This window comes from Solanum pennellii, chromosome 2 (genome assembly GCF_001406875.1).
Source record: "Solanum pennellii chromosome 2, SPENNV200".
In the NCBI taxonomy this organism is placed as follows: domain Eukaryota; kingdom Viridiplantae; phylum Streptophyta; class Magnoliopsida; order Solanales; family Solanaceae; genus Solanum; species Solanum pennellii.
Window position 1 is genome coordinate 41021272 of NC_028638.1, and position 14040 is coordinate 41035311.

A 14040-nucleotide genomic window follows, 5' to 3' on the forward strand; every position below is an offset into this window, starting at 1 on the left:
TATATATATATATATTCAAATTGCAAATATAAGTTTGTTATGTTTCTAATATTGACATAACCAATTAATCAAATCGAAAAAATTCAAACCAAAAAAAGAAAAACAAACCAAATTTATTTTGATTCGAATTCGATTACGCTTCTTCAAAACCAAAAATCAAAAATCAAAACCGAATAATATAATGCAAAATATTTTTGAATTCATTAAAAAGGAAAATCTAACCTTATTATTAATAAAAAAATTTAAAAGGGCAGAGATATGGTGATGATTTCACGAAGGATCCTCCTATTTAAAGGAGAAAAAGGGTGGGGATACTTGCGTATAAAAGTTGTATATGGCCTCCACCATGTGATACAAATTGATTTATATATATAGGTTTTTTATGTATAAATAAATATTATATTTTCTTAAATATGTTTCTTAATTACGAGTAAGTATTATTATTAGTCTTATAATGTAGTTTTTAGCAATTTATATGACATTCTAATTAACAGTTATAAATATCACCTATTTGAAACAACTAAAGAATAATTGGACCACATTATTATAATGTTTAATATATCTAAATAATAATTATTGAGAAAATAAGCACAAATAAGATCGACAAATAAGTTTTCATTTTTTTTATATTACGTTTAAAAGATAAAATCAAGATAGAGTCAATGATTTTTTGCCACTTGACAAAGATTTCCTCTTGCCCATTGTATGACAACCTTGTCTTATTTTCAATATTCTCACCAAGACACTCATCTTACACACATATATACACTCACTTCACTCAATTTTTTTCCTCTCCAAAAACCACAAAAAGAATAATTATTATTTTTAGATAATATTTTTATTTTCTATTCAAGGAAAATTCTTTTATGAAAAATATATCACGACTAGAAAATAGGTCTGTTGCAACATAAGAATAATCATTGCTATAAACTCAAAAAGTGTTGTAATTGCATTATGGCAACGGAAACCGCTGTGTTGCATATAAGCCTGTTTTTATAGTAACGGTTTTATAGCAACAGTTGTAAACTGTTGCAACACACTATCTATAGCAATAATTATTCTTTAGTCTAGGACGACACTTTTCTATGGTTGCTGCAATAGTTGCGAACCGTTGCAAAAGACCTATATCAACAACTTTATTATACAGTTCGGTCTACTCTATTACAACGGTTCTTCTAAACTATTGTAACAATGTTATTAAGCTATTGCAATAAACTTTTTAAATGGTAAACTATAATATAATGATAGAAAATACTAAACCAATATGTAGTTCAACTTGTCGCATCCATATATTAAAGATAAGTACACATGATCTTGATTTACAATTCAAGAGTTAACATATATTGATGTTCACAAAAATTAAGCCTAAACATAAAAATAATCTTAGAATGTTCAAGAATTGACATTCATTCAAGTTTACAAAATTAGGCCAAAAAGTAGAAAGTACTGAAGCCTTTAGTTTGCTCCTGAGTTTCGTGGTCAATCTCATAGCCTTGTATATCTTCTGCACTTCACTTGTATATGCTCCACCTTCAATCAGTGATGCAACTTTCTTCAAATCTAAACCACCACAAACAAACAAAAAAGACCATGAAAGAAAATATACTTGAAAAAAAAATATACTTGCTAAAGGGGGAAATTTTCATTTGACTTTCAAAATAGTTTAAAATGCAAAACTTTGACTACCAAATTCAACTTAGCCAGAAATTAGGATAGGAATATCGATAGTCATGTCTCATAGAAATTGCCTCTCCGGAGGAGAAGGTGGCAGCGTCGAAGCTGCTTTCTCGTAGCTCACAGATCGGAGAATGGAAAAGAGAAGACCAGACACTGACCATCTCCGTGCTACTATGGTCATCGCCAGAGCTGCTGGAAAAGAGAAAAGAATGGAGGGAGGCACTAGGGATATCGCCGGCTACTGGTGTTGTTGTTCTCTTGTCTTTGCCAGAAGAGAGAAAGAGGTGACACTGCCTTGAGCTCCCTGGATGGAGCTTCTTGTTTCCGTCGATAGAGCCTGCTCTCTGGAGCTTCTGGCTATTGGCTTTCGCTGGGGAAGAAAAGGAAAATAGCGATGAGGAAGGAAGGAGGCGCCGCTGCTATGGTGAAGGGTGGGGAGTGGAATTGTTCTTTAGGGTTTTGATCTTGGTAGATTAAAATAGGTAAATCCCAATTATTTTGAAAAGAGATGTAAGGCTGAGAATACTAGAGATCAACGGTTTGAATTAAAAATGAGATTCTTTTATTTTAATTTTTAAAAAAACTCTTTTGGCGGATGTAGTGAGACAAGTGGAGGAAAATAATTGAGGGAAAATAATTGGCGGAACTGTTGCCATAGAGTACCTAAGGCAGAATTTGTACGAACCGTTGTAATATAAAGAAACTATGGCAACGATTGCAGTACTAATGCAACAATTTAATTCTCAAAGTATTTTATTAGGTCCAATTTTCAATGCAAATGTTATAATCATTGCGAATGAGTATCTATTGCCACACATATTTAATTGTTGCTAAATAATTATTGCTACAAACATGTTTTGTAATAGTGTATTCTTTTAACTTTCTTATATCTAATATGTAGTCAGTACTTTATTAGTATAAAAAAATAAAACCTAGAGAGGATCAATAATCTTTCATGATAAACTTTTGTCTAACCAACAATATTCTCAACAAAAACACTCACTTGCACATACACATACACATACATACATACACTCACTCCGCTCACATTTTTCCTCTCCAAAGACCACAAAAACTATATATAGTCATTTCTAGATAATACTGTTTTGTTTTGAATTTTCAAGAAAAAAAGTAAAAAAAATTAATATGTTCTTTTAATTTCTTATATCTAATATTTAGTTAGTATTTTATCATTAATTATTATAAAATGATTAAAATTTATAGAAAGTCAATAATCTTTAGTCCTTTATTAATTTCGTAACAAACTTTTGTCGACACTCATGACTTGCACATATGCATACACTCATTCCACTCTCAGTTTTCCTCTCCGAAAATCACAAAAAATATATAACCATTTTTAGATGATTCTTTTTTTTTTATTTTCAAGAAAAAAATTACAAAAAATATGTACTTTGATTTTCTTATATTTAATATTTTATTATTACTTATTAGAAAAAATGGTCAAATGACCTCTCAATCTATTAGTCAATTCTCAGCTATACACTTAAATTTTACGGGAGTTTTATTACCCTTCTGAACTTTTTATTTCTGATATTTTATAACCCTTAAATGCTCAACTTTTGCCATACCCAGATATACACATATGTTTGAATACACGCGCTAGGTGAGCTCATTTTATTTAATTTTATTTTCTTATTTATTTCAGATACCTATACAATAGACCCCACTTCTTTTAACTTATTTTTTTTAATTAGGTTAAATTCTCAATTCCAAACATAACCACATATTTACTCTTGAATGGAGTATCAACCTTTCTTCTTCTTCAACAAGATTAATTGTTCTGCACCTGATAATTTTAACAATGCTATGTAACATGTGATGTAACTTTTTAAAAATAAATAAAATTGATTTTTGAATGAAAAATTAGATCTTGAAAATCGATATTTTCTAAATCTTGAAGGTCAACTATAATGGTGAGGGAGAAAAATGTTTCATGATTCTGCTTGCTGGAGGAAGGTGAAAAGAATGAGTATACATATGGTAGTTTTATATCTATGAATTGAAGAGAGAAATAACTTATTTTTGGGCATTGATATGGAGAAGAATTTCAAGCTCCATACCTAGATCTAGTTGACCTTGCAATTTTATATTTATTAGTGAGGAAACTAAATTAGAACCTTGAATCTGATAGCGAAAAAAATTAGAGAAGATTAGAAATCCTAAAGGTTCAAGATTTTTGAAATGGAAGTTACCATTGAAGCTTTGAAATTGTTCCCAAGCTTCAAGCTTTTAAAATGGCAGAAGAAATGAAGAAGATGAAAGATTTGTGGGAGAAAAGGGGCTTAGAAATGCAAGTTGTAATTTTAAGACTTATTTTAGGCTGATTTGGACTTACACGTGAATTCCAAAACACAAAAAATACGTTTTAGATACATCTTCATGCGCCTAAAAGAGGTGTATTCACCTTCTTGGACATGTCAGCGTTTAAGATTTAAAAGATATTAAAATAAAAAATTCAGGGGAGTAATAAGACCTCCGTAAAGTATAAATGTGTAATTGAAAACTGACTAATACGTTAGGAGGACATTTGACTACTTTCTCTTACTTATTATAAAAATATAAAATCCAAATAGAGCGAATAATTCCTTATCATTTACCAATAATTCTATTTTATTCATTTCGTGATAAACTTTTTTCTTACCTACGATATTTTCACCAAGACACGCACATAGATGCACTCCACTCACACTACACACTAAGCACTTCACAAAATCCTCACACCACTCCCATCTCCAAATCACACAATGAATAGAGAGCATTCATCCACAACAACTAGAGTAAGTGGTGAGGTTGATTCAATTCTCCTTTATAAAATATATATATATATATATATTATATTTTTGACTTAACAAATGAGTAGACTCAATATATCTCAAGTGGGATACATGAGGAGAGGACGCATTTACACATCTTGATAAACGTATGTTTTGACTCTTAGCATGTATAAAATATAAATAATACCAAATAAAATTGTAACATCATCATTGAATCTCATGTCACCAAATAAAGAAGAGTACATTTTTACTAAATAATAGTAATAACAGTAAATAGAACAACTATTACATTATTGCATAAATAAACAGTAAATATTGTCTAATAGAGTTTTTTTTCATCAATTTATGTAGGAATCCAAACACCAACAATAATAATTAGACCTTGAGATTTCCAACAATTGTGCAGGTGTCATCTTCTCAAATTCACTTTGCTTACATGACCCAAAAATATTACAAGTTTTTGGGTCAATAACAAGTGGCCACTCCTCCCTTTTATGAGCTTGTGATTTCATTTTCATGTACAACCTCATTGTTGCCACACAATCATCATATGGATCTTGAACTCTTGTCTGAATCTCATACCTATTCATCACAACATAATTTAATTTTAATTTTTGAAATTAAAGTTTTCGTCTAACAATAATTAACAATTCAAAGTATTTATGTACGTACCCAAGATAAGTTTTGGTCAAGTACTTGAGTGAATTGCTATTCTTGTTTGTGTCCATCAGTGGAGGATATTTTGCAGTATCCCTTCATACAAATTAAAACAAAAAAATTTGAAGAAAAGTCAAAACAATAATTTATCAGGTAATTGATCGTTGTCAGTTATCACGTACCTTATCATTACTGATGGGTATTGGAGTCCTAAGCATTTAAAAAGACGATCCAAATCGTGACCAACAAGGATCCTAGCCCTTCCACTTCCAGCATGAATTTGCCAAAGAAGTTCCCCGTTACAAATATAATATTGAATTTTTCCTGTTACTTGGTTTATTGGCATTGCACCCCTCATGTGTAGAGGACTTATCCCCGATGTTTCATACCTAAACATTCACTTTATTATTCAATTCGTCTATATCAATTTATTAATAAAAATAACTTTAGTACATTAATATTACCTGTAGTTAGTGATTGGCCTAATTGGTTCGACGTAGGAATCAAAGAGGATTCTTTCATGTTCATCAATTAGACATACTCTAGCACAAAGGTCAATAGCGCCATCGATGCCACCACCTACTATTTTACAAGAAATAGCAACAACTTTTCGTTGCATATTGTCAATCCTTAAGTCATTTCGAAGCCCACGATAGAGAAAACCCTAAAAATTAAATTAACACAACTATAAGGATCTGAGGAAAATAGAATGTACGATCAAATGGATGAGTTATGGAGTTTGAATAAACATACATTATTTGAGCGTGACAATGGACATAATTCTTTGTGAGCCCATAGTGCATTACGACTAGCAAAGAGTGACAAACAAATGTTACATCCTAGTTCCTTGAAAATCTTCTCACAATTAGCCTTTGGTAATGGCCCTAAAATAAAAAATAGATAAAAAAAATTTGTTAGCAATGTATAGTTATGTTACACAAGTCATTTGACTAATTAGGACTTTTTGCTAGAATTTTATATACCAATAAGGTGTTGTCTCAAAGCTGCAAAAGATTGACAGTGTTTTTCACAAATCCAACACATAGGTTCATGAACTGAATGATATGATGTCCTCATGTGTTCAACTAGAGACTCCATTGTGTTGAACGTCTTATAGCATGCTGCACATTTCCTGTAATGACGAAAATCGTAGATAACTAAAATAATCTATTCGAAAGAGTATATCTATCATGAATGAAATAAAAATACGTTAGTAAAATAACTTTGTGAAAAGACATATTTATAGTACCTGAGACTTTGACAAAGTCTCATTATCTATGGTCCATGACATTATAAGTAGTGCGTAAGCAATAATAAAAATTGAATTGAGAAGAATGAAATGTATAAGAATAATTGAGAGGGCATCGAGGTATTTATTTATATAGGTAACAGAAGAATGAAGCCTCTAAATTATTTTTTTTTGAGTGCTAATTAAGCAAGATTTTGTAAATTATCAAGTACATTAAAAATCTAACTTTTATAAGATTGTATCTTAATTATTAATAGATACATATCTATATTGACTAAATTAAATATGCAAAACAGAAAGCTGTTCCACTTAGCCAAACTGGCTTTTACTAGTGGATCTGGAACCTTCTACTTCTCCTATCATTAACTATCGAGCGAGGTTAAAAATTTAAATCTACTAAACGAATGACAACTCCCTTCAAAGAGGAGGAGATATAAAAAGAGTAATTCTTTTTTTTGGTAAAATTAATATGATTTTTAAAGTTTATCCCACGGCCGCACCAAAAGTTTCACGACCTAAAGTGATGACTTATAAAAAAAAACATTTGTACACATGGTCAGTGTAGTTAAATATAATAAAACTTTAATCGATCTATTTTTGCGGATTAAAATTTATTGATAGTAAAGAAAATCATGCATATAATATAATAAAACTTTAATCAATCTATTTTCACGTATTAAAATTCACTGATAGTAAAGAAAATCATATATATATAATATAAATCCATTTGAAAGGCAAAAAACAAGTTAGTAAAATTTTGTGAAAAGACATGTTTATAGTACCTGAGAGTTTGAGAAATCTCATATCTATGGTCCATGACAACAACAATAGTGCTTAAGAAATATTAAAAATTGAATAGAGAAGAATGAAATGTGGGAATAATTGAGAGGACATCAAGGTATTTATATAGGTAACAGAAGACAAAGCCTTGACTTTTTTTTGGAGTGCTAATTAAGCAAAAATTTGTAAATAGTCAAATGCATTAAATATTTCACTTTTATTAGATTGTATCTTAATAATTAATAGATATGACTAAATTAAAAATCCAAAACAGAAAGCCGTTACGTTGTAGTCAAAATGCTTGGGGTCAATTGGGCTATTCTAGAATATTTGAGAGAAAATGGTCAAAATAAGTCCCACTCTCTCCATTCCATATTAATTGAATTATTTTAGAGGTATTTCACACATTTAAGAAAAGTAGATTAAAACATAAATTGAATATAGTTTTTCATTTTTACCCTTTTTAATTATTGTCAAATTTATTGAAGTTATCATATTGAAAATTTAAATTTCAATGCAAGGTTAAATTGAAAGAATATTTTTAAATTAGTCTCGAAGATTGATCAATTAAATTAATTTAAAAAATAAAAAATACTTCAAAAATTTAATTAATATGAAATGAAGGGAGTAATGTATAGAGGTTCAATTATTTTTGTCCTTGATTTATACCACTTAATAAATACTCTCTGTTACCTATTTTAATTGACCCTAATTTATTTTGACAAATCATTAATTAATTACTTTAAAAAATGCAAAAAATTTTAAAAAGCTTAAATTTTTAATTCACCGAGTTCATATTAATAAGGGTAAAATAGTATAATTACCATGTTAAGTATTGTTTTCTTAATAAGTGAGTCAATTCAAAAATGAACAAGTAATTAAGGACAAAGAGAGTGTAGTGTTTACCTAAAATGTGCTTATATTGATCTTTTAACTGTAAATTTAGTAGTTTCTGTTAATATAAAGTTAAATTTGTCTGTCAACTTTAACAGAAAATTGTTAATTCGTTCGTTTCTTTTTATATGTCACGTTTTTAGTTACATTTGTATTAAGAAATTAAATAATTTTATCCTTGTATCTTTATTTAATGTCTTTTTTAAGTCGACTTTTCATTATGAATATGTTAAACTTCAAAAATTAAAATGCATTTGGATGACTATTTAAAAAAATTTGGTTTATTTTCTAAAAGCAGATTTTATAGAATAATGATTGAAGAGACTAACTAATCAATGTAAGAAGTACTATAATGAATATTAATTACTTAGTTTTCCTAGATTTGTCAAATTATATATTTTCAATATTAATTACTTTATCAAGAATATAATAGGAAGAATATAATAATTTATGTATTAATTTATAAAATAACAAGTATTTTAATTTAATTATTTATAATAAAAAATGATATATAAAAAAGAAACGGAGAGAATAATTTTACATCTTAGAAAGATCCTATCCAATTAAGGTTATGATTCAAAGATATTTATGAAACAAAACAATTGCACTAATGCATTTAAACTACAATTGTTAATGGCTTAATGCATATAAATAAAAGTATTCACAAAGACTAATACGGAGCAATTGTTAAATTCTACTTTCTCTGTCCATTTAATCGTTATTGTTTCTATCTTTTTAGAGTTAAACGATAAGATTTTTTATTAATATTTTATGATGTATTTTTTCATTATATTGATATGTAAGAAATTATAATTTATAATACTTTTAGTATACTTTTTGAATAACTAAACTTTTTGTTTAACATATCGAATTAATGTAATTTAAAAATGTGTCAGATTGACTTTCGAAAAGCGTAACATGACAAATAAAAATGGATGGAAAGTAGTACTTCCTCCGTCCACAATTAGTTGTCATGATTTCATTTTTTATAGTCAAACTATAAAAACTTTGACCAACATTTTACGATGTATATTTTCATTATATTGATATGCAAAAAATTGAAATTTATAGAACTTTTCGTATAATTTTTGAACATCGAAAAAAATCAAAAAATATTAAATTAATGTAATCTAATTTTACTTTAAAAATTAATTAAATTGACTTTCGAAAAGCGTAACATGACAAATAAAAATGGATCGAAAGTAGTACTTCCTCCGTCCACAATTAGTTGTCATGATTTCCTTTTTTATAGTCAAACTGTAAAAACTTTGACCAACATTTTACGATGTATATTTTCATTATATTGATATGCAAAAAACTACAATTTATAAAACTTTTCGTATAGTTTTTGAATATAAAAAAAAATTAAAAAATATTAAATTAATGTAATCTAATTTTACTTTAAAAATTAATTAAATTGATTTTTGAAAAGCGTAACATGACAAATAAAAATGAATCGTAGAATGAAAGATCAAAATGGTCATATTTTTCATACATTAAGGACTATAAATCAAAAACCAAAACAACTCAAAGACGTAGTAATAATAAAAAGTAATACTATTACATTATTGAATAAGTAAGTAGTAAATGTTGTCTAATAAAGAGTAGCATGGTTTAATCTATAAATAAATTGATGAATTTCTTAGGAATCCAAACACCAACAATAATAATCAGATCGTGAGATTTCTAGTAATTGTGAAGGCATCATCTTCACAAGTTCATTTTCCTTCCATGATGCAAAATTATTACGATTTTGTGGGTCAGTTGCAAGTGGATAATTCTCCCTTATATGAGCTTGTGATTTCATTCTCATGTACAACCTCATTGTTGCAACACAATCATCATATGGATCTTGAACTCCTGTTTGAATTTCATATCTATTCGATTACAAGACAATTAAGATTGATTCTTATTAGTACGAAGGTTAAACTAACAAATGTCTCGTGTGAATTTAGATATAATTTTTTATATTTAGAAACTGGAGTATATAAAAGGTCACAATAATTAACAATTCAAAGTATTTACGTACGTACCCAAGATAAACTTTGCTCAAGTACTTGAGTGAGTTGCTCAGCTTGCTTGTTTTCATTAGTGGAGGGTATTTTGCTGTATCCCTACATAAAATATATTTTAATTAGTTGTCTTATTTATCAAATTATTATTATACATGTACGTTGTGTAAAATCGACAATTAAAGGACTTACCTTAACATTATTGTTGGGTAGTCGATTTCTAAGCATTTTAAATCATGATCCAAATTGTGACCAACAAGGATCCTAGCCCTTCCACTTCTAGTACGAATTTGCCAAATAGGTTCACCATTACAAAGATAATCTTGAATTTTTCTCGATACTTGCTTCAATGGCATTGCATTTCTCATGTATTCTGGCCTAATCCCCGATATTTCATACCTAAACATTAACATTATTGATCAACTCGTCTATATTATGTTTAATTGATCAAACTTTAATACAGTAATTACTGGTGTACGATAATTACCTATAGTTAGTGATGGGAATATTTGGTGCAACATAGGATTCAAAGAGGATTCTTTCATGTTCATCAATTAGGCAAACTCTTGCACAAAGATGAAGAGAGCCATCGTTGCCACCACCTACCATTTTGCAAGAAAGAGCAACAACTTTTCCTTGACCATTGCTAATTTTTAGGTCATCTTGAAAACCTAATCCCAACCTAGTCATACGATAGAGCAAACCCTGAAAATTAACAAATATATAAAACTATGAGTATTTGAGAAAGGATAATGCTAAATAACCGGAAATTGAAAAAAAATAATTTATTATATCTTTTTTATTTTAAAATAAACTGATGCTCGTTGTGTTGTTGGAATAAACATACATACATTATTTGAGCGTGAGAGTTGACATGATTCCTTGTGAGTCCTTAGTGCATTCCGGCTAGCAAGGAGTGTCAAACAAATATCACATCCTCGTTCCTTGAAAATCTTCTCACACTCAGCCTTTGGCAATGGCCCTAAAATACAATTATATGACTAATTCAGAAGAAAAAGTTAACTAGACTCGGAGGCCGAGCCAGGATTAAGATTTTGGGGTTGTAAATTTCAGGACAAAAATATTGCAAACATGCTTGATGGTGGGGTTTGAAGCCACAACATTAGTGTGAAAATCATTTTTACCACCCCTTTCTTACTACTGAGCTGTCAATCAAATTTATTAGGAAGTTCACAGGTTAATATATATACACATATATTTATTTAATTTTCTAATACAAAGGTTTGTCCAAACCCACGAACCCCCGCCTCTAGACTAATACTATTGCAACTTGTTGCTAGGAAGGAAAAAAGAAAGAAGATTACCAATGAGATGTTCTCTCAAAGATTCAAAAGATCGACAATGTTTTCTACAAATCAAACACATAGGTTCATGAACTGAATGATAAGATGTCCTCATGTGTTCAACTAGATGCTCCATTTTGTTGAACTGCCTATAGCATGCTGCACATTTGTTCCTGTACTCCATGAATTTTTAGAGGGGTTAAAAGTTCTATATACTGACAATATAAATAAATTTACACGATCTAGTCATTTGTAGTATAAGGTAAGCAATGTTAGATATGATAAAACATTATTAAACCTTCCATCATAGATTAAAATTCCCTGATATATAGAACTATAAGAATCTTAAATCAATTTGAAAGAATACTCTTATCGTGGATGATATACATATTAGTATATAAGATACAAAAACAATTCAATTAGTAAAATTTTGGGAAAAACAAAAACTACATATGTAGATATAGTACCTAAGAGTCTCAGAAAACTCATTTCTGTGGTCCATGACAGAAATATTGGAAAGTGAAAATAGAAGGGAGATGGGTGAGAATAGTTGAGAGGGCATCAAGGTATTTATATAGGTAACACAAGATGAAGAACTTTTTTTTTTATGCTACATTATTAAAAAATCTTGTATACAATATAGATTAAAATATTTTCATTTTTATAAGATTGGTATATTAAATTAATTAATATATATAGCTCGATTGGTTAAATATGCAAAATGAAAAACCTTTGTAGTAATCAAAATGCTTGGGACCCCACTACTGGGCTATACTCAGAGGCGGAGTAAAGAGTTTGGAGTTTTTTTTTTGGGCAACTTTCATATATAGCAAACACAAAATTTATATTTGTATACTATAACAAAGTTTGTATTATTATGCTCCATAGCAAACATATATATGAATAATTCGCTATACATAACAATTGAAGCAAATTGTATAAAACGAAGTGTATAAAACGAGAAAGAGAAAGAGACTTGGGCAGGTATATAAAACGAATTGTATAATTATAAGTGTACAGGACGATTGTATAATTTGAATTTGTATAAAACGAGAAAGGGAGAAAGGAAAAAGAGACTCGGGCAGAGAATATACAATTGAATCGAATTGTATAAAACGAGAAAGAGAGAAATTATATACAATTTGAATTTGTATAAAACGGGAAAGAGAGAAAGACAAAAGAGACTTGGGCATGGAAGTACTTTTATTGTATAATTATAAGTTTATAAGACGGAGATATATATATTCGCATGTGTATATACAATTTTCTCTCGCTTTATACGATTAGAAACACAATTTATACAATTCTATTGTATAAAGCAAGAGAAGCGAGCGAGGGAAGGATAGTGGCGAGCGAGAATATGAGGGATAGAGGGACTGACAAACAGTTTGCTATGAAACACAAATAAATCAAACGGTAGCTACTATATTTATTTTATATTATTAGTTTGTCATTCTATATAATTATCCTTTTTTTTATTATTTACAATGAGGTTTAAACCCACAACATTAGCGTGAAAAACATTTTCACAACTTCATATTTACCACCGAATCATCAATTAATTTTGCTAGGGGGCACAAGTTCACATACATATATGTTTATTTAATTTTATAGCACAAATACAAGATCTAAAAGGAACTACTGAATTCGATCGAATCCACGAACCACCTAGCTCCACATCTGACTATATACTAGAATATTTGACAACACCATGTCCTAGAATCAGCAAGACCACTCATATCTAAGGTCCTAAAGAATTTATTTAAATTTTACGCGTCAATACAATTCATTTATTCCTTTTCTAAATTTACCGACTATATACTTAAATGGTAAAGATTAAGTGATATATTTGTTATTCGACTCTTGTGTAACCTAACTAATTAGGCGTACATATATATATATAAGATGTCAAATGAATGTGCCAAATGTTAGAATTCATGATATGTTAAAATAAAATGAAATAATAATAGGTGAGCCATTAATTGTATAAATATTACTTGGACTGAAAATTAACTGAATCTGGATAAGATATACATAATTAGTGATGTCCAATTATGTCCAGTCAAATTGTTTTTAAAAAATAATTTTTAATTCATCAAACAAAAGAAGTTATTAAAAAAAATATCTTGACAATAGTTTTCATAGATCTATTTGATAGCTACGCATATATTTCAAATCAGCCTATAACTTTTAGATAGCTTGAAATAGACTGATCAAATGAGTTGAGTTATAAATATGTGAACAAATTAGTAACTTAATTAATCTCGAATAATTTAAATAAATCACATTTTTATAAACTAATTTTATCATCCTTAAACATAACATATGCTCGAGTAAAAAGTTAAAGTTAGGAATGAATGAGATGCCATAGTTTGTGGTTGTAAATTCATGAGTTGCAGCAGAGGCCTTTATTTGAGACATGCAATTATCTTCTATATATGAAGTGATCAGAATAAATGCTTTATTTATTGATACATATTTATCTTTCTTCAAGTTAAAATTAATTTAGACCGTACATGTCCTTTCAGAAAAGTCAAAATTAACGTTAGTATGTTATTTGGGTTGACCAAGATATATTGATATAAAGAATATTTATATACTATATGATATAAAGGGATATGAAATTGGAAATCTTAATGCACGTTATAATGCACTAAGGTAAAAATGGAACG

General features: G+C 28.8%; 2 protein-coding genes across 2 annotated transcripts; both read right to left on the reverse strand.

The window, feature by feature from the left end:
• Positions 1 to 4810: 4810 nt before the first annotated feature.
• LOC107010022 (RNA exonuclease 4-like) lies at positions 4811 to 7195 on the reverse strand. The gene is made up of 7 exons (XM_015209300.1): positions 7161 to 7195; positions 6113 to 6261; positions 5883 to 6013; positions 5594 to 5793; positions 5312 to 5518; positions 5145 to 5225; positions 4811 to 5054 (listed from the first exon to the last, which is right to left on the reverse strand). The coding sequence occupies exons 1-7, from the start codon at positions 7193 to 7195 to the stop codon at positions 4811 to 4813; spliced, it is 1047 nt and encodes a 348-aa protein (XP_015064786.1).
• Positions 7196 to 10547: 3352 nt separating this feature from the next.
• LOC107010784 (zinc finger protein 319-like) lies at positions 10548 to 11894 on the reverse strand. The gene is made up of 4 exons (XM_027914192.1): positions 11836 to 11894; positions 11390 to 11541; positions 10916 to 11046; positions 10548 to 10769 (listed from the first exon to the last, which is right to left on the reverse strand). The coding sequence occupies exons 1-4, from the start codon at positions 11868 to 11870 to the stop codon at positions 10548 to 10550; spliced, it is 540 nt and encodes a 179-aa protein (XP_027769993.1). The 5' UTR covers positions 11871 to 11894.
• Positions 11895 to 14040: the final 2146 nt, after the last annotated feature.